At 50.7% G+C, this 21,147-nt stretch overlaps 1 protein-coding gene across 1 annotated transcript in view; it reads right to left on the bottom strand.

The window, feature by feature from the left end:
- Positions 1–3,313: 3,313 nt before the first annotated feature.
- The window catches only part of Gpi (glucose-6-phosphate isomerase), a 28,563-nt gene continuing 10,729 nt past the window's right edge, over positions 3,314–21,147 (bottom strand). The window contains exons 7-18 of the mRNA XM_032893879.1: positions 20,240–20,311; positions 19,495–19,539; positions 17,726–17,779; positions 9,982–10,042; positions 9,632–9,675; positions 9,386–9,538; positions 7,179–7,308; positions 6,942–7,018; positions 5,412–5,540; positions 4,035–4,110; positions 3,810–3,876; positions 3,314–3,725 (exon numbers count right to left, since the gene is read on the bottom strand). Of these exons, the coding sequence (XP_032749770.1) occupies positions 3,590–3,725; positions 3,810–3,876; positions 4,035–4,110; positions 5,412–5,540; positions 6,942–7,018; positions 7,179–7,308; positions 9,386–9,538; positions 9,632–9,675; positions 9,982–10,042; positions 17,726–17,779; positions 19,495–19,539; positions 20,240–20,311 (1,044 nt within the window). The 3' untranslated portion in view covers positions 3,314–3,589. The remainder of the gene's footprint in view (positions 3,726–3,809; positions 3,877–4,034; positions 4,111–5,411; positions 5,541–6,941; positions 7,019–7,178; positions 7,309–9,385; positions 9,539–9,631; positions 9,676–9,981; positions 10,043–17,725; positions 17,780–19,494; positions 19,540–20,239; positions 20,312–21,147) is intronic.

Raw genomic sequence — 21,147 nt, 5'->3', positions numbered from 1 at the left:
AGACACACCAGAAGAGGGCATTGGATGTGCATTATAGATGGTTGTGAGCCACCATGTGGTTGCTGGGAATTGAACTCAGGACCTCTGGAAGAGCAGTCAGTGCTCTTAACCACTGAACCATCTCTCCAGCCTAAGGTGTATTTTTTAAATCCATATAAGAATCAGATAAAGGGAGCTGGAGAGATGGCTTTACATGCTGTACATGCAGGTACAACGCTGTATACATAAGTAAAACTTAAAAAAAAAAAATCAGATAAAAGTCTCATTCTTGCCAGCCCAGTATTTGCTTCTTTCTTTGTTTGTTTTTTGAAAACACTTTGCAGTCCGGGTCCTTTATTTCCTTTTTGTCCATTAGGCCGTGAATTCGTATGGAATGGACTCCAGCAGCTCAGGCTGTCTTCTGTTAGTCCTCACAAAGTGGGCTTCTCTGGGTGGTGCAGGCTGGCGCTTCAGCTGAACCCAGCTGCCCTTCTCTTTGGCTTCCTCTTTCTTCTGATCGTTCTCCTTCACCCGCTCCAGGAAGCTGTTTCCGCTCTTCGAGTGCTTGATGTGCTCAATCTGCCACACATTGATCCTCTTGGCTAGAATCTTGCCCTTAACTTGCTTGTTTACAGTGATGCCCGAGGCGTGCTGGGTGACATTGTAGACTCTTCCGGTTTTGCTGCAGTAACACTCATGGGGCCAGTATTTGTTTTTATTACTGTGAAAAGCCCACTTAACGAAGTCACGATTTGTTCTTCTTTATGGTTGTCAGGTCGTGGTGTCCTGGTTAGCCTTGTTACCTTAGCACAGCCTAGAGTTACCTGAGAATCCTCAATCCAGGAATTACATAGATCAAGGTAGTTAATGCCTACTGTAACACACGCTCGCGTGCGCGCGCGCGCGCGCGCGCACACACACACACACACACACACACACACACACACACACACACGTGCTCACGCATGCCGGGGAGCAAGCCAGCAAACAGTTGACTCCTTCTAGGACCTATTTCCCTCAATAATAGATCATGACCGGGAAGTATAAGCCAAATAAACCCTCTCCTCCTCGATGTTTAGTCACAGGAACAGATAGGGAACTAGCACACATAGGTTCCACTGCTTTGAGAAACCATGGCAGTGTAAGAATGTTAGAGACTGTCATTTACACAAAGGTGGCAGCCAGGATACAGGGAAAGAAGACTCAGCAGCAAAACCTCTCAAAGTCACCGCTTTCCCTCTCAAGGGAGTCATTTTTCTCCTAGCCTCACCTTCTACTTTCCAATAGTGCCACCTGCTGGTCACATGCTTTTAACACATAACCCTTGGAGAAACTGTTTACCCCACAAGTAGTCATGCCTGTGTGTGCACATAATAGATTGAACAGTAACAAACTGCCTTTTATACACTGATTAAAGGGTAAAGGGAAGCTCAGGAGAGGTCGTGTGGGACACCTCTCACACTCATCCTTGAGTATGCTCTACCACTGACCTATACCTGAGACCCTACGACCTAGCACCCTTTTCTCGAGACACATATCCACTGTGTAGACAAACCTGGAACTTGCTCACACAGCCCATGCTAGCCTTAAATTAAGTACCATTTACATTTTGTTACTGGATGTGTGTGTGCATGAACATGCACGTGTGAGTGCATGTGTGTGAGTGTGTGTGCGTGCATGTGTGTGTGTGTGCTTGCCATAATATATATGACTAAGTTGTTTAGGATCAATTCACCCCATATTCCTTTATGTAGGTGTCATAGATCAAATTCAGGTGACTTGTGTGTAGTTTTAAATGCTACTACTGCGTTTTGCTCCCGGACCCTGGAAGAGCTTCCAACCCCCACCCGGCTTCCCTTTTGTCCTATCCGCCTTTAGCTCCAGGAGGTGTCCCACAGGACCTCTCCTGAGCTTCCCTTTACCCTTTAATCAGTGTATAAAAGGCAGTTTGTTACTGTACAACTTGCCCACAGAATTGCTGTGTGCAGATATCTCCCGCCTGGAAAAGCATTCACTTACCAATTTATCATCTCCATCTCTCCACCTGCCCTAAATCCAGTGACTAGTCCCACCTTGCCCCTGTCAAACATCCTTGGTCTCCTTGGATGGTAGCAGTGGCCACACTCTAGACCTCACATGGTTGTTGTGTCCTTTTTCCTCCAAAGCATGGCAGAAAGACCCCTTCAGTGACCAAGCTTTGTGTACAGTGGTGGGTTGGATAGGAATGGCCCCCCAGCCCCTTAGACTCCAGTTTGAATGCTTAGCCCACAGGGAGTGGCAGTATTAGGAAGTGAGGCTTTGCTGAAGGGTGTGTCACTGCAGGGTGGGGGTGAGGCAGTGGGGAGGGCTTTAACTTGCTCTAGCTAGGCCTAGTGTAGCACTCCTTCTGCAGCCTTCAGATCAAGATGTTGAACTCTCAGCCCCTTCTCCAGCACCATGTTTTCTGCCATGACATGGACTATGGACTGTAAGCCAACCCCAACGAAATGTTGTCCTTTATACAAGCTGCCATGGTCACGGTGTCTCTCCACAGCAGTGAAACCCCAAGACGTGTACCAAGTCTTTTTACTGACTGGCCATCCCCTGGGCCTAATTAACTCGGAGGAAAGTAGAATGACGAGACTGTCAGTCTCACAGGGACTCACTGACAGCCAGGATGTGAGTGTGAGAGTAATGACACCCTGCTCAAACTGTCTTTTGAAGGGTTTAAGGGTTTTTTGTTTTAAAGATTTGTTTATTTTATGTATGTGAGTACACTGTCCCTGTCTTCAGACACACCAGAAGAGGTTATTGGATCCCATTATAGATGGTTGGAGAACCACCATGTGGGAATTGAACTCAGGACGTCTAGAAGAGCAGTCAGTGCTCTTAACCGTCTCTCCAGCCCCATTTCCCGGTTTTAATACCAAAACCAAATAGAAACAAAAAAGCAACAAAAACTTGCCCAGTGAAGCAGAATTACTTCTTCCACATCACCAAGGTGAGGAGTAGGAGGTGAACACTTGACTAGAGATCAAGTTACCCCGCAGATCAAGTTGATCAACTGCAGATCCCTGTCCCCACCCTACCCAAGCCCTTTTTTTTTTTTTTTTTTTTTGCTTGTTTTTGTATACAGGGTTTCTCCGTGTAGCCCCGGCTATCCTGGAACTCACTCTGTGGACCAGGTTGGCCTTGAACTTAGGCCTGCCTCTGCCTCCCAAGTGCTGGGATTAAAAGCGTGCACCCCTATCACCCAGCTGTCCCCTCTTCTCCTGGACCAGCCCACCACTGAGTAAAGAGCCAACCGACGCAGAGGCAGGGTCACCCACACCCGACAGATAAAGCACCACCTCAGTAAACTTGAGAGGCTGAGCCCATGCCTCCTCTGGGTGTCTTTATTCTAGCTGGGATGGGAATACAGGTCAGAACAACATGGCGTCAGCATCAGAGCCCTTCCGCCTGCTTCAACAGGGGAGGGTGTACAGAGGGGGGAAGGACAGCAGCTAGCCCAGACCAGCTTCTCCCAAAGCCTCGTAGTCCAAGTCGTGGTGCGCACTCTGGGCAGGGAGGGGCAGGACCATGCAGTGCATAGGCGAGAAGGGACACGAAGTCAGGAGGGCCGAGGCTGGACTTAATCTGTTTTGGTGTCGCGCTGCAGCTTGATGAAGCCGATCAGTCCATTAGTGGAGGAGTCATGGGAGGTCACGGCAGAGCTGCCGTCCAGCTCTGGCTCAATTTTCTTGGCCAGCTGCTTCCCCAGCTCCACTCTGTGAGGGGGAGGGTGGAAGAGGAGGATGAGCCACATTCTAGAGACGACCCAAAAGCACAAGGGGGATCCCTCAGCAACTCACCCCCACTGGTCGAAGCTGTTGATGTCCCAGATGATGCCCTGAACGAAGATCTTGTGCTCATACATGGCTGCAGAGGAAACAGCAGACAGTGCCTATGAAAACGCGCCTCTCTCTCTCTCTCTCTTCTCTCTCCTCTCTCTCCTCCTTTCCCAATCCTCCAGCCCCGTCTCTTTCCCCATCCAGTGACCCCAAGCGAGCCAGCCCATCCTTCCCCTCCCCACTCACCAATCAGTGCTCCCAGAATGAAGGGTGTTAGCTTGGTAAACACAATTGAGTTGGTCGGCCGGTTTCCTTCAAAGACCTGCAGGAAACAAGAAACGTCCTCCGTGATGGGCAGAGGCTTGGGAGCACTCAGCCCTACATGAGGTGTCTATACACATCCCGCCCCTCAAGGCTCGGGAGTCTCTGCAGAAGAGGAGCTGGAAAGATTCTAAGAGCAAAGGTGGTGGATGACTTTAAGGAAACGGTGTCTTCCAGACCCAACAGAGCCAATGCACTTAGAAACTCAGAATTCCACCACAGAGGAGGAAAAGCAGACAGGAAGTCCGGCCTATAAACTAGCTGCAAAATTAGCTGCTGGGAAAGGGGAAATGGGTTTTCTTCAAAACAGTGACACTAAATCTATGAACCCATTCCAGGACCAGACACACACCAAGGAACAGCACGGGTCAACAGAAAACAGACTCCATGGTTTTATTTTGTTGTTTTCAATAACTTCTTCTGCTTTTTCTGCCTGTCTGTCGGTCTGTGGTAGTTTGTGCTTGGCCCAGGGAGTGGCACTAGTAGGAGGTGAGGCCTTGGAGTAGTTGTGGCCTTGTTGGCGTACGTGTGTCACTGTAGGCATGGGCTTTAAGAGCCTGGTTCTAGCTGCCTGGGAGCCAGTCTTCTGTTTGCCTTCAGAATCATAGAACTCTTAGCTCCTCCTACACCATGGCTGCCTACATGCTGCCATGCTGTCCTCTTTAAAGATGATGCTGGACTGAAGCTCTGAACCTGGGTCATGGTGTCTGTTCATAGCAGTAAAAATCTAACTAAAACACTATCTGTTAATCTAATCTAATTTAATCTATCTATCTATCTATCTATCTATCATCTATCTATCTATGTATATATGTATGTATCTATCATCTATCTATGTATATATGTATGTATCTATCTATCATCTATCTATCTATCTATGTATATATGTATGTATGTATGTATCTATCATCTATCTATCTATCTATCTATCTATCTATCTATCTATCTATCTATCTATCCATCTATCCATCCATCCACCCACACCTACCTACCTACCTACCTACTACCTATTTATAGGAAGAATATAAAGTTGGTTGGGTAGGTGGATCTGGGAGGAACTGAAAGAAGAGAAAGAATATTGCCAAAATATAGTGGGCAGGGGAGAAAGTCCCCAGGCTAATTCTGGTCCCCAAGCTTTTGAAGAGGAAGGCACTCCACCCCAGAGAGTGGAACATTTACTCTGGGGAAACAGACCCTCCGGCTGTGTAGGACAAACAACCATGGACCCCCACCCTGACCCCGATGTCATCCCTCTGGCCCCTGCACGTCACCCTAAGGCTGAAGTTCAGGAGGAAGGCTGACCTTGTGTGGCAAGAGTTTCTCCAGTTCTTCTGGGCTCTTTCCGGCAGCCTGGAGCTCCTTCCTGGCCTCTTCTGGCGACTTCCCCTTCATCAGGGCCTCAGTCTGGGCCAAGAAGTTGGCCAGGAGGATCTGACAAGAAAGAGACACATAGTTACAGTAGCAAGCGCCAACACAGATGGGCCAGTCCACTCACTGCCTAGCTCGGCTGGAGGAAGGAGGCCACATGGGATGACACAGGAGGGTGACAGTGAAAACTATTCATTTTTTTCTTCAGGGGATGGAATCCAAGTGCCCTCTACTAAGCTACAAGTCTATCCTTTCTTAAATTTGAGACAGGTTTTTGCTAAGTTACTCAGGCCGCCCTCAACTGGCAGATCCTCTTTCTCCATCTCCTGAACACCTACAATCACGGTGTACACCACCTCATCAAGCTGCCTAATGGAATACTCAGTACGTAATAAGGGATCCTGCTAATGACCGTCTTTTAAGACTTTAAGAGGGAGAGGCATTGACTCCCTTTTCTAGTTGAATCAAGTCAATAGTGCTGTATCCCAGTACAGCGGACACACGCCTCCCAATCGATACCCTCACAAGGCCAAAGGAGAGGATTACCAAGTTCAAGGCCAGGCTGAGTTGCACTGTGTGACCCTGTTACAAAACAAAAAGACACGAAGACACTCGGCCGCCAGTAAGGAACCAGAACACTGGTCCTCAGAGAAGAAGGTTCTGCCTGAAACCTGAATGAACAAGTATTTTCCAAGTCTGGCTGTTTTCTAGGCTTTTTTTTTTTTTTTCTTTTTTCTTTTTTTTCGGAGCTGGGGACCGAACCCAGGGCCTTGCGCTCACTAGGCAACCGCCCTACCGCTGAGCTAAATCCCCAACCCCTGTTTTCTAGGCTTTGACTTGTCAACCTGACTTAGCCTAAAGTCACCTGAAATGTGAGGGTCAATTGAGTCTGCCCAGTTCAGATTGGTCTGTGGGGGATTATCATGATTGTTAATTGATACACGAAGGCCCAGCCCACCGTGGGCAGCACCATCCCTACGTAGGAGGTGCCTGACTGTACAAGAAAACTATCTTAAGCATGAGCCCAAGAAGAAGCCAGCAAACAGGATTCATCCATGGTTTCTACTTTAAGTTCTTGCCCTTGCTTCTCCCAATCATGGACTGTAAGCCCCAGGGTTGCTTTTGCTTAGTCTTTTCTCACAGTAGCAGAGATGAAATTAATTCAGCTTCAGTTTGGCCCATACTTCTATAAGATAGGAACCCAACTGGGCTTCTTTTTTTTTTTTCTTTCTTTCTTTTTTTCCAGAGCTGGGTACCAAACCCAGGGCCTAGCAAGCGCTCTACCACTGAGCTAAATCCCCAACCCCTCCAACCGGGCTTCTAATTCTCTGGTTTCAAGGCAGTAAACCTGTAGTCATCTGCTATGGCAGTGAGAGACTTAATCTAGCTGCTGAGAGGGGCAGTTGCAGGAGGGCTTTCCCACGATCCTAAGAAGTACAAGAACTGTCCAGGCAGGCCTCTTACCTTGTGATGCAGACCATTCCGTATGGGGTGCTGGGTCTGAACAGGGATGAGGAAATCACAGGGTATCATCTTGGTGCCTGTTAAGGGCAAGGGGACAGTAGTCATCCATACAACCCTAAGCTCATGGAAGCTACCCAAGCAGCCGATAGGAAGCCACGACCCTAAGCGGGAGGTCCCTGCCGTCCCATCCCCATCCTGCCAGGCATCGCATCACTTGCCCAGGACAGACGGCCCTACCTTGGTGGATGAGCTGGTAGAATGCATGCTGACCGTTGGTCCCTGGCTCCCCCCACACAATGGGGCCTGTCTGGTAGTCAACCCGGGCTCCAGACTTGGTGATGTACTTCCCATTGGATTCCATGTCACCCTGTAATGAGGACAAAGGCTCAATTCTATACCCGTAAGATGTGCCTGTCACGAACTGCCTGGATCCTTCCTGGGGTGCCTTAGTCAGCTTCATGGGGGGACTCCTGTAAATGTGGGGCCTCGGTCTCCTGAGCTTTTTGTTGTTAAGACTACTATAAGGACCACGAGATGGACCTGGAGACAGGAGGAGGATCTCTTTATTTGTCCTTCCTATAGGTGGCCTACGGTAGCCCAGGAAGACGGCCCACTGCTCTCTTGACCCAGAAAATCATGTGAATTGAGAAGTCAAAACGTATTTACTGTGAAGATGCATGGAAGGTTGTTGCAGGATATTTTTTTTTTTTTTTAAATTATTTATTTATTTATATTTATACTGTCACTGTATTCAGACACAATTGCAGAGGGCATTAGATTTTATTACGGATGGTTGTGAGCCACCATGTGGTTGCTGGGAATTGAACTCAGGACCTCTGGAAGAGCAGTCAGTGCTCTTACCTGCTGAGCCGTCTCTCCAGCCCCATGTTGCAGGATATTTGATCACACTGTGAACCCCAAGATTGTGAAATTTACTGACAAAACATGTTTCTAGTTGTAGTGTGGCTTGGCTCTTGGCACCCACTTTTTTTTTTTTTTTTTTTTGGAGCTGGGGATCTAACCCAGGGCCTTGCGCTTCCTAGGCAAGTGCTCTACCCCTCGGCTAAATCCCCAACCCGGCACACACTTTTAATCCCAAACTGTGAAGGTAAAGTTAGTTTGTAGAAGGAAGCACCCATGTTTGAAAGCGATGTCTAGTTGAGTGGCAGACAAAGTGATGAATCAGAAATATTCGACAGGGGCTGGAGAGATGGCTCAGTGGTTAAGAGCTTTGACCGCTCTTCCTGAGATCCTGAGTTCAAATCCCAGCAACCACATGGTGGCTCACAACCATCTGTAATGAGATCTGATGCCCTCTTCTGGTGTGTCTGAAGACAGCTACAGTGTACTCACATACATAAAATAAATAAATGTTAAAAAAAAAAAAGAAATATTCGACAGACTAGGATATGCCCAACTCTCATGAGAAGAGAGAGGAAAAGAAAAGCTACTCGGGGACAGTGCAGAAAAGAGAAGGACGCAGTTTGACTGGGAGAGTTTTACAGAGACAGGTTACAGAGAGAACAAGCTAGACACAGGTGAAGACAGAACGGGCCAGAGCATGAGAAGGAGCCAGAGGACTAGAACGGATCGCCAGAGTCAATATGAGCTCAATGAGAGCAATTCAGTAAGAAACCGAGAGAAGCCAGATTGAAGCAGTCAGCCTGGAGAGGAGTTTGAACTCCAACAACTGAGTTGAATCAGCCAGCCAGAGCTCAGAAAGAACGAGGAAGGAGTGAGCTTTTTGAGCAGGAAGTTTCAGAGGCTGAAACATTCAAGGCCCAGATAAGATTGTGCGGAGGCTAGAAGCTTCCAGGACTAGGCCGAGGTTAGCAGACGGAGGCAGTGAGACAATTACTCAGCCAAGTAAGTCACTCCAGTTCCCAGGGCTCCATTGAGCTCTGCTGGCCTCCATGGGCACCTTGAACCCATGTGGCATTCAGTCACACAGAAACATACAAAGGCGCGTTAAAGGAAAAGGAGAGAGAGGAGACTGTGAGCAGGTAGGTGTGCCCAGACCGAACAATAGGGCCGGTCACGGAATCAGAGGCCCCAAAGAGTGCTAATTTTTGTCACATGTGCTTACAAATACGGAAAGGTTTGGCTGAAAATTCTCTGGGACACATCCATCCAGGTGAACAAAGCACACCTGGGTCACAGCATAGGTCACAGGTCCTAGCTCACACCACCACCCAAAAACAGCAATGACAGAAGAGAGCCAAAGAGGAAGACACATGCCCACAACCAATCCAGGAGGTGTCTGGCTTGGGTGCCTCTCACAGTGGTGAAATCCAGCTGATAACATGGGTGGAACAGGACTTGGGTACCAAGATGTGCCATGAACCCAGCAGCAGAGACAGATGAACCACAGCCATACCCAAGCACAAGGCAAGGCACTGGCACCTGCTACCCGACCCCCTGAAGCCCCGCCCAGAGGCTGGTACCTGCTGGAAATAGGCAGCAAAGCGGTGCATGTACTGGTCATAGGGCAGCATGGCGTGGGTCTCACAGCCGTAGCAGTTGATATACCAGATGCCCAGGAGAGCCAGCAGGACGGGGGCATTCTTATCCAGGGGCGTCTTCATGAAGTGCTGGTCCTGAAAGAACAGTAAGGTGAATGGGGCTGAGCGGCTGGCAGGGAGAGGAAGGATGGGCAGGACCCATACATCTCAGGTCACCCAAGCACTCACCATCCAGTGAGCCCCGGACAGCAGCTGCTCAAAGTGGTCAAAACCTGTGACACAAAAGCAGCGTCAGCACAAGTGCCACTCCCATGTCCCTCCGGAGGTTGGCTATAGTTTCTTCTGAAACCAGGAAAAGTGAGACCCGGGAGAAGGGGCCCGAAGAAAGCCCTCTGTCTTCAGAGCTGGCCCTGAGCATGATATTGACCCTCCGGTTCCTTCTCCCAGTACTAAAAGATAAATGTTTGTAGGCAGGAGCACAGAGCCAGAAGCCTGTGTGTGGGATATGCAAGGAATTCATGGCTCTGTCAACCCCACACTGCAGTGCTGCCCCCTGCAGGCGGCTCAGGAAAACTCACCCACATGCAGTGCGATGGAGAGTCCAATGGCTGACCACAGCGAGTAGCGGCCACCTACCCACTAGGAGAGAAGGAGAGGGCATTGAAGGAGGGCAGGCACACCCTACCCCTCCCTCCGGCCACACCTGTTCCAGCAAAGCCACTCTTCCACGAGTACAGCCTGTAGGGCTTGACCCAACACAACTCTTCTAGAGTCAGCAGCCCAGTGGTAGTGACTCTCCACACGGCACCGATCAAAGCCATTGCCAGAGATGTTACCAGGGTTGGCCTTTTCTTCCTGGCAGACCAAAGGCCTCATACCTCTGTCATCCGTCAGCTCCTGTCTCCTCAGCACTGGCAGACAGACAGCTTTGCCTTCTCAGTGTTGACAGAGCCAGGGCTTCATACCTGTGCTTAAGCTGCCTCATCGTGACCTGTGGCAGTTCCTACTTCCATCAGTGCTGACAAAAGACCTCCCAATCTGTGCTAAACTAAACCTGTTCCCTCAGACGCCTTCTTCACAGACCTTCAGACCTGTTCGCAATGCCATCTCCTCAGACGCTGGCAGACCAAGCCCTCATACCTGTGCTACCTTATTGCCTCAGACACTGGTCGGGAAATTTAGTACCTCTCATACCTGTGCCATGCCTCATCTCCTCAGATGACAGCAAACCAAGCACTCATACTTCTACTGAACTTACCTGTTGAAACACCGAGAGACCCAGGACTTGTCCCCTCAGACACTAACAGACTCCAAACCACAGTTGTGCCTTCTGTCTCCTCAGACCCTGACAGACCCAGAGCCTCATACCTGTGCCTCCCCTGTCTCCTCAGACACTGACAGAGCCTCATACCTATCCTACTGTCTCCTCAGAAATTGGTAGACCAGCGCCTCATTCCTGTGCCCGCCTTGTCTCCTGGATCAAGGACAGACCCATTAACTCATGCCTATCTAACCTGTCTTTTAAGTCAGTAACAGACCCAGAACCTCACGTCTTTACTTACCATCTCCTAAGACACTGACAGACCAGAGCTCAGACCTCTACCTATCCTGTCTACTCATAAAAGGACAGATCCAGAATCCCAGCCCTGTACCTACCAGGTCTTCTTGGTCACTGACACACCCAGATCTGTGCCCACTGCCATGTTGGTCCAGATTAGACACAGTGACTAATACTTTACCCATCGTGTCTCCTCACATACTGACAGACTCCATAGCTTTGTGCCTATGCGTACCTTGTCTGTTTCCTCAGCCACTGACAGACCCAGAGCCTCCTTCCTACCCATTGTCTACCTTGGATCTGAATAAACACTGTCATCCAGAGCAGCGTTTATAAGAATCCTGTGGCAGGAGTAGCCTTATACAACAGAGAATAAAAACTCAGGAAACAACAGGCGCTTTCAAGTCTCTCAGACACTGGACTAGAACGTCACTAGCTGTAAGGGAGAGGTGCTAGACCACATATCTGTCAGCTGTTTGGATGTATCTTCTGGAGGCCCGAGGTGAGAGGCTTCGAGGAAGCACAGCACAGTGTGTAATGTGAAGAAGGGTGAGAGACACGAAGCTGAGAGCTGCAGTCAGAGAGCTAGGCACGAATGAAGAAGAGAAACTCCCAAGGACCCTGAGGTTATCCTGAGATGATGACTGGGGTTTGAAGAGGGCCAACACAGGAAGTTCACACAGGCCGAACTGAAAGACTCAGGCTTCAGAAGAGCTTTGCTACAGCGACCATCTCACAGGCCTCATTAGGTGGTACATGGACTCTCGGATCTCGTCTAATGGACAGTTTTAGAATGGCGATCCGGTGGTCAGCAGCCCTGACTGACAAGTCAAGCTTCTGACCTTAGCTACCAATTCTAGGCAGGGTCTGACCCAAGCCCCTGAGCCCTCATATTGTACCATGAGTATCCCTAGGGCGACTCAGACTATACACTAAAGAGAAAGTGAGGCCAAAGGCCACACACTAGCGACTCAGGCTAGGGAAAGACTCAGGCTAGGGGGCTGCAGATCCCCAGGTCTCTGCCAACAGCCCCAAGCCTTACCTGGTGAGGACAGGTAGTGGACTGGCTTAGAGCATCCCACCTCCTCTATCTGACCTCTGACCTCCAGGTTGACCCAGACACACACATTGCCGTAACTGTTGTTTCACCTGCCCGCCCACCTTTCTTCCCTCCTTGTGTTTTGTGTCAAGGTCTCATTGTGTAGCCCAGGCGGGCCTCAAACGCTTGATCTTCCTGTCTAGCCTCCTGAGTATTAGGGTTAGAAGATCTGCCTCGATGCTTTATGGTTTTTCTTCTGTTCTGTTTCAGTTGTTTACTGACTGGTGTGTCTGTGTGTGTATTCTCTCCCCACCCCATGGTGGGTCTTAGGAATGCAGTTCAGGTCATTGGATATCTGAACCTGCTGACCCATCTCACCAGCCCCATTATGGTTCTCTTACACAACTACGTCTGACCAACCCCTCAGGTCTGGCCAGCCATAATCGTATTCCTGGGCTAGGCTGCCCAACACATTTCACTTAACGAACCTAAGGTACTTCTGTGTCTGAGCCCAGGTGATAAGGACACCTCTTCTTGGATCCAAAGATTGACAGGGAAGGCTGGGTAAACAGCAGCATGGATCAATTACCACAGCTTCACCTGGGAGGCCTGGCCCCACCTACCTGTAGCCAGCTCCGTGGATACAGCCAGTGCCGCTGAACAATCTCGACCCTCTACCTAAGCCAACTGTCGCAGGTCCATCTCCCTAAGAGTAAGTTGAGACTCCTTAACCTTGGTGGGGACCCAGCTCTATGCACTTTGTTGTGATTTCAGTGGTCTCCCAACAAGTCTAGCAGAGCTTCTCGTACCAGCACCACCAACCTTGGCTCGACCACAGCACCAGCATCGAGCCTGGACTTCGCCAGTTAACAGCACCGTCCCAACATGTGCAGTCCACCTGACCCACCTGACGTGTGCTTCTACTAAGGGGAGACTTACTCAGGCACACTTGGACCTTACCTCAAAGAAGCAGGCTGACACAACCCATCCAGAGCCAAGCTCCACAAACTGAATAATCCCAGGTGTTTAGCTCTAGCTCCAAAGTCCTTGCTTGGAGGAGTCTATCTATATATGTATGCATGCTTACATTACGGTGTGCAAATAGCCTGACAGACCAACAGTACTTGTCTATTTTACGGAAAGTGCTCTATGTCTGATTGAAGATGTCACTCCGACCCACTTGAACTTAACCACGGCTCCTCCAGCTTCTCCACAAAGATCCAGGTACATCCTTACCCTTGCCGGAATCCTGTTACCAACCCAACCCTACCTACCCACGTTCAACTTGAACTTCTCCTCAAGACTACATCTGGCAGAGCACCTGTGACTGCTCACAGAGGCAATGCTGGGCCAGCTTGCCCACCTGTGTTCCATGATGGCGCCTTCTGATGTTGCACAGTGAGACAAATGTCCTTCCTCTTAGTTTGACCTTGGTTCTCCCGCCCTCACCTCCCAGGCCAGTTCTGTCTGCCTGTGTTTGATCTTAGCTCAATCCGCATCTGGAAGACCAGGTCCACCCCTCTATGCTGGACCCTAAGTTCCTCAGACCACAGCTTTACCTAACAGTATTTGAGCGTGCCTCTCCAGAGCATACCTGGCAGGTGACCTTACCTCAGCATGGCCCTGGCTTCTCAAGTTACCTTGACCTTGACCACTCTTCTTCAGGCTCTGCCGCCATCAAGACCCAGAGGCAACTCCTACCTTTGACTGAATCCAACACCTACCTGTGTTCAACGCCTCAGGCCTCAGTGGTCTAAACCTGGCAGATCAACTGTCTACTTCTGATGCTGGCCCCTCAGAGCAGATCTGATAAGTCAGTTCCACCTAAAGGAACTCACCTCCAGTCCTCACACTTCAAACTGTATCAAACAGGCTGGGGGAGACAGAACGCACCTTTAATCGCAGCACTCGGGAGGCAGGGGCAGGCAGATCTCTGAGCTCGCAGCCAGCCTGGTCTACAAATCGAGTTCTAGCCTACAGATAACACTCTGTACCTGGTTCCTCTGCACGTCCTTGGTGAGTCAGGGGTGTCGAACACGATGGTGACCATGGTTCCAGACCATACCCAGAAGGCCAGAAAAACATGCCTCAGCTCACCGACCACACACCAGACGGGCTAGCCCTACTGTACCTGTTCTGTGATCCTGGGCTTTCAGTTCTTCATGTGTACCTGACCCTGAATGCACAACACTCCGTCCACCTGACAGGCCAGCTCCACCGAGCTGACCTAATGCATTTTCTTCCCCGGGTTTGACTACGACTTCATATCTCACCAGCACAGCCAGTTTTGTGAACTCGGGTCTCCACGGACCCTCACGAACAAACTTATCTACCAACCTGCTAATCTCGCTCCAGATTGGCACTCCCAAGAAGCCAACCTCGTGCCAGGGAAAGGTTCCGCAGGCCTTACCCAAAAAATTGGCCCCCACGTTCCCGTGCCTGGCCACACTTCAACTTTACCAGGTGAAGTTTCTTCACACACTGGGCATGACCATAACTGGAAAACACAGAGACACCCACTCACGCCCCACCTCACGCCCTTAGTTCTCCTCTCGGACGTGCGTTCCACTCACCTTCGTTTCCTCACACAGCCTCAAAGATCCGCTCTTCTTTGGCTCTGAGGCCTCACCTGACAGATTGGCTCTGCCTACTTTGCTCAGCCAGACTGACCCAGGAGAGGATTCACTGACTAACGGCAGTGTCTCACATCAACCAATCTCTCTACTGGCTCCACAGACGCGGTCACTGTGCTTAGCCAAATCCTGCAGACTTGAGGTTCGAGGTTGGGTTTAACCTCAGCAGCCTCTACCGTACCTCACCTAGAAGACCAGGAAGCCACCTCCTCTGTCAGCTTTACCGCACACACTGCTTAGGACCTGGCTTCAGTGCTCTCTGGACGGATGCCACTCTCCATCAGGCCTGAGACCCCAAATCATCAACTGCCTGTGCACTACCAGAACCGTTCAGCACCTGACCACACGGTTTTGGCCTGGTTTCAATCACAGCACTTCAGTCCCTATTGGTGAGGCTTAGCTCCACTTGTCCCCTCCCATTTCCTGTGATGCTGGGAGCTGGACCAAGCCAAGGAGCTCTGTCTCCCTCCCTGCAGTATCTGCTTGCCATGCTTGCCTTCTTACATGTGCCCAGCCTGGCTACTCTGTTCCAGGGGCAAACCCAGCCACTCACTTTTATTTGATCCCAGCACCGGAGACCTTAGCCATGACACCACATCAGAGCAGAGTCTTCCATGTGCCAAATCTCAGGGTTTCCTGCTTCCCGAGCGTGAGTTGGGCCTTGGCTATCATGTTCTCTCTGAAGACCATGGTCTCCCAACCCTTAAGTTTCATGAACTTCTTTTTTTTTTTTTTTTTTTTCCTTTTTTTTTTTTTTTGGGGCTGGGGATCGAACCCAGGGCCTTGCGCTTGCTAGGCAAGTGCTCTAACCCCTGAGCTAAATCCCCAACCCCCATGAACTTCTTGAACTGCACGTAATGACATAGTACCGCAAGTGTCCCTGCCTGTGTTCGACCTATCCCTGCCCCAGGCCTCACCTCTTAATGGCCTGTCTACTCCTGCCCTCCTCACAACCGCACCCTACACACCTGATGACAGAGAGCAGCCTGGGACAGCTCGGAAGAGCTGGCAAGGGCATTGAGGCCTGGGGTCACCTCATCCGAGCAGTCAGCTCACTACTATCCAATCCTCCCTTTGCAGAAGCCACTAGAGACCCCACTATGGGCACATTTGAGACCACCCAGCCTCTTCCTCCATGGCCGGGCCATGTCTTTTCACATGTCTTCAGACCTCGATTGCTAGACCCATTCTTTTTTGGTTGTTTAAAAACAAGATCTTACTACATAGCTCTGGCTAGCCCAGAACCCACTATGTAGCCCAGGCTGGCCTTCAACTTGTGATCCTGTCTCAAGCTCCTGAGAGTACGGAGATGCATGACTGGCTTAATCACAGCCGGACTCTCCTCATCCCCTGGAGCACACATCCTCGCTCCTTTTCTTTTTTTTTTTTTTTTTCCTTTTCTTCGGAGCTGGAGACCAAACCCAGGGCCTTGTGCTTCCTAGGCAAGTGCTCTACCATTGAGCTAAATCCCCAACTCCCTCACTCCTTTTCAGACAGGATTCTAGCTCCTAGGCCTCAGCCGTGACTGCACACATCTCAGAGACTCCATCATAGACATACCTGAGGAAAGATAAACTTTCGAATGTCGGTCTCAGACGCCAAAACCAGTTTTGTGATGTTGGACTCAGGCTGTTAGAGAGACTCTAAGCTCAGCAGCGTTACCTGTGCTGGCCCAGTCGCCAGACACACCAGGCCAGGTCAAGTCAGACTGCAGCACTCACACATACCTTACTGGACCGGCCTTGAGGACTGGCCCTTCCCCCCAGCCCTGCTCCTGGGCTCCACAGACATCACCACCTCTATCCGCACCCCTTCTCATGCTGTTCTCTGTGGCCTGACCCACAACGTCTCCACTGCCAGCACGGCCAGCCCCGAACTCCTGTTACGTGTACCTAAATACCACTCTTTGTCCCTGCCCTCAAGACTCAAATGTCTCTGTCACATCCCATCAATTTTTCTGTATGCTGGACAGTTACAACGGACGTCCCACTTTGTTGGGCTCCCTGGCTAGCAGGGGGCACCTGCTCCTCTCCTACCACCATTTGCTCAGGTGCCAAAGCTTAGGGAGGAAGGGCAAAGTCCCCGCCTCCTTTACCATGCAGGAACAACTGTTAGAAGCCACAGTTTCCCACCGGGGATTTCTCGTCTGAACCACAGGATGTGTGCCAAGGATGGTAACAACTGGTCCACCTACAAAGGAGTTAACTCAGACACAGCAGACGGCACAGGGCGGCGGGCACCATTCTCTCCTACAGATTAGACAACTGTGGCGGTCACACCTGTAATCTAGTACTTGGGAAGCCAAGGCAAGAGAATCACAAGTTCAAGACCAGTCTGTGCTACACTGTAAGCTATAGGTTAGCTTGGGCAAACATGGAGAGCCTTGTTTCAAAACTCCTTTAAAAGGGGAGAATGCCCACCTTCTTAAGTGTACCCCAGATATCTCACTGAGAACCCTCCTCTGCCCAGCCACAGCCACTGCCCTCACAGGACACGCACCACACCCACACAGCAGCCCTGCACTTAGTCTTCATAGCCCTTCCTCACAGCAGCGAGGCCAGTTCCTAGTCAAGCCTGGCCCAAGTCCACAGGACTGTCACCTACAGGGTGACCTGCACGCAGGCCTACCAAAGTGGGGTTTGCTGTGCAAGCTGCCGAGACTCCAGGTCTACTGCCTCCTCCCTGCCCCCCACCCCCTCCAGCTGTCCCTGAGGTTTCTTCTCAGCCTACCAGGTCCAGGACCTACCTTACCCTGCCCTTTGGCCTTTACAAACTGGGGCTGCAGCCTGGAGAAAGGTCAGGCCTGAGAATAACTCGCCTCAGCTAATCGAGAGAGCAGGGTGGCTCTGGTTACCTCACAGTGGGTACAGCTGGAAGGCACCCAGGGGAATATCGCTTCTCCTTGTAAACTAGGAACTTGCCCACAGAATGAGCCCTCCCTAAGGGTCTCTCTGCCTTTCCGAAAGGGAGACGGACATGCAGCAAGTGCTCAATAAATGCTGACCTGACCTCATAGGCCCCTCCTGTTGGCTCAGCGGCCAAGACTCGGCAAAGGACACACCAAGCACACAGCACAAGGTGCCCGTACTTACATCCCAGAACTCGAACATGTTTTTAGGGTCAATTCCAAACTCCTTCACTTTGTCCTGGAATATACAAAGGAAGAGAGGTGAGGGAATATCTGTCAGATTAGAGGAGCTGCAGGGAGGGAGGAATGATGAGCTCCGGGAACCCCCCCCACCTTCCTTCCAACCCCAGGGAGCAGGCTCTGAGTAGAGGGTAGCACCCCAGATTGCTCACTCAGAACTGCACACCAAGCTAGCTCCCCTCCGACACACCAGGGGTCCTGAGGCTACAGAACCTGGTGTGTAAGAACCAGAGATGTAGACCAACCGCACACCCTGTCCTCAGCATACGGCACTCAAACCCAGAGGCCATTCCCCAGGCCAGAAACAAAACCTGGATCACTACCCAGCCCCCCTCCTGAGGATGAGGCCACCCGAGAGATCCCTAAGGGGACAGTTCTTGTTCTCGGTGTCCAGGCCCTCAGCAGGCCAAGCCCAACGCCCCGTACCTATCCTCAGTGGAGATGCCCACTGACAGAATGAGCTCTGCTGGCAGAAGGCAGAGAAGACACAGAGTAGCAGCCCCATGGTATCTGGCATTGGAGGTTGAGGCGGGAAGGAGGGAGGCAAAGGGTGTTCAGAAGGACCGAGGTGTCGGTGGTTCCCAGCTCTGCCTGGCACAGAACCACCACATGGCTGTGCTCAAGCCCACGGGGGCTGGGCTTCCTAGAGCAGACCTCACTCTGACCTGCGGGGCCATGCTGAGCGTCCCCCACCTCATACAGGCTCAAGGCCAGGCCAACTGTGAGACGGCAGACATGAGCTGGGCTCTGACACCATTATTGTCACCTCGCATTGTCCATTTAGCCAAACAAATCTGGGAGTGCTGGAGGGATGACTCGGCAGGTAAGAGCCGGCCCTGCCTGAGCTCCTGCACAGACACCAGGCAGCCCAGAACCAACTGTAACTCCAGTTCCAGGGGATCCTTCGCCCTCTTCTGGCCTCTGAGGGCATCTGCACTCACGCACGCCCATACCTACCCACCCCAACACATAAAATAAAAATAAATAATTACAAGAAAAAAGCCATGGCAATGTGGCAAATGCCTTAATCCCAGCACTTAGGAGGCAAATGTGGGTGGCCCTCTGTGAGTTTGAGGATCTAATGCTTTCTTCTGACCTCTGTGGGTACCTGACATGCATGTGGTATGCAGACATGCATGCAGAACATACACATAAAGTAAAATAAATAAATCTTTAAAAAAAAAAAAAAAAGGTGATCAGTAGTGGTGTAGGCCTTTAATCCCAGCACTCGGAGGCAGAGGCAGGTGGATTTCTGTGAGTCTGAGGCCAGCATAGTTTATAGAGAAAGAAGTTCCATGAGAGCCAGGGCTATACGGAAAAGCCATCTCAAAAAAGGAAAAAGGAAAGAAAACCAAAACAACAGTAACAAGAAAAAAAACATAATCTTTTACCAGGCCTAACAGCTTTAGGGAGGAACAAGATTTCTGCACATCTTATGTGGGCAGGGTGCGGAGACCAGGGAGACTCATGCATCGGTCTGGCCTGAGAGGTAGGTGAGGACTTTATCCCACTGACTGCCTGTCCTTCCTCAGGATCCCAGAGGCTGAACGGAGACGGTAGGAAAGGCCAATTGGCTCTCAGTGAGCCTTCTACATGAGCAGCCCGGCCATGATGCTGCCCAGAACCAGACACCTGAGCTCGGCGGATTCTGAGAGACAGAGATTTTCTCACAGCCCGGGCTTTCCCATGAGGGCATGCAGAACAAGCACTTACCGTGTTCGTAGACAGGGCAACAAAGTGCTTTGCAACTGCAGACGGCTACAAGAGACAGAAGCAGGTTATACCAAACCCATCCCAGAGGGGCCACTAAGGGTGGGGATCCCCCATCACTGGAGAAAACCAGATTCCACACAGGACTAACTATTCTCTCTCTTTGGCCCTGAGGCTGTTAGAGGAACCCACAAAAGGTCAAGGTCAAGAGGGCAGGAAGATGGTGCCAGAACTATAATCCTAACGCCAAGGAGACTGAGGCTGGAGGGTTGCCATGAGCTCAAGACCAGCCTGGACGACATAGCCAAGACCCTGTCACAAACCAAAGAAAGGTATATAAGGGCCACAATCAAGCCTGCCCATCCCCCCTCAAAGGCACACATGGCCAAGGAGTAAAATGACACCCAGTGTAAGTGGGTGTGGCTCCCAGGAGCAAAGATGACCCAAAGGCCAAGGGACCTAAAGAAAGGATCCTCAGTCACAATATGGAAACTATTGAAAATGAATGGAAGAAACAAAGGGCTCTTAGGCAGTGAGAACAGGTTCTGCTAATGCCAAAGCTCTGACGAAAGGAAGCCAGAAAGGCCTCCTCCTGTTTATACCTCAGCAAAAAGGGCTACTGAGGGAGGGGGAAGGAACACAGGACATGCACTGCATCTCCTACCAAACTTGGTCAGTGGGAGAACTCGGATTCCCCACCACCTCCAGGAGACCCCACCCACTCACATCCTTGGCCCCACCCACTCACATCCTTGGCAGCTTGGAGAAACCACTCTTTGGCAGTCTCTGCGTTGGTGATGGTCTCCTGGGTGGTGAAGGTCTGTAACGGAACATGTGGCAGTCAGTCCAGTCCAGGATGGGCAGCAGAGGTCACACTGGCTACTGGTTAGCATATAGCAACACTCACTACAGGCATCCACAAGCAGACGTCACAGCAGTGCATCTAACAGCACCCTCTTATTACATCTAGGCATGGAAGGGCCCCACTGCATCTCCCAGGGACGAGCTGAGTATACCTCAGCTTTCTCTAGTCCAGCCTCGGCTGGATCTCACAATTCAGAGGGAAATTCTACTTTTCAAGTTTATTACACTTATTCAGCATGTGTGTGTGTGTGTGTGTGTGTGTGTGTGTGTGTGTGTGTGTGTGTGTGTGTGTACAGGCATGAGAGTGCCACAGCACATGTGGTGGGGATGAGGAGACAACTTTCGGGGAATATTTCTGTCCTACCACATGGGACCCAGAATCAAGTCATCCGGCGTAATGGCAAAGCCCCTTTACCTGCTCTGAGCCATCTTACCGACCCTCAGGTGGACGTTTTATTATTTTGTGTGTATTAGGGTACATGAGGTATACAGGATAATAAATAAACCGTATGTTATCAAGGCAAGGCTCTGAAATCAGAAAGGCATGAACATGTCAGGTGTGGTGGTACAAGTCTGCAACCCCAGGGCTCAGGGGGCTGACAGAGACCACATGCAGCTAGTAAAGACCCTGCCTCAAAACCCTGAAAAGGGAGGGTGGGGACAAAAACTGAGGGAGAGAGAAGGGAATAGACAATCTGTTAGGAAAGAAATATCGGGGCTCAGGGGCTAAGAGCACTGACTGCTCTTCCAGAGGTCCTGAGTTCAATTCCCAGCAACCACATGAGGCTCACA

This window comes from Rattus rattus, chromosome 2 (genome assembly GCF_011064425.1).
Source record: "Rattus rattus isolate New Zealand chromosome 2, Rrattus_CSIRO_v1, whole genome shotgun sequence".
NCBI classification, from domain to species: domain Eukaryota; kingdom Metazoa; phylum Chordata; class Mammalia; order Rodentia; family Muridae; genus Rattus; species Rattus rattus.
The sequence above is the reverse complement of the archived record's forward strand: the minus strand, read 5'-3'. Positions and strand labels throughout refer to the sequence as shown.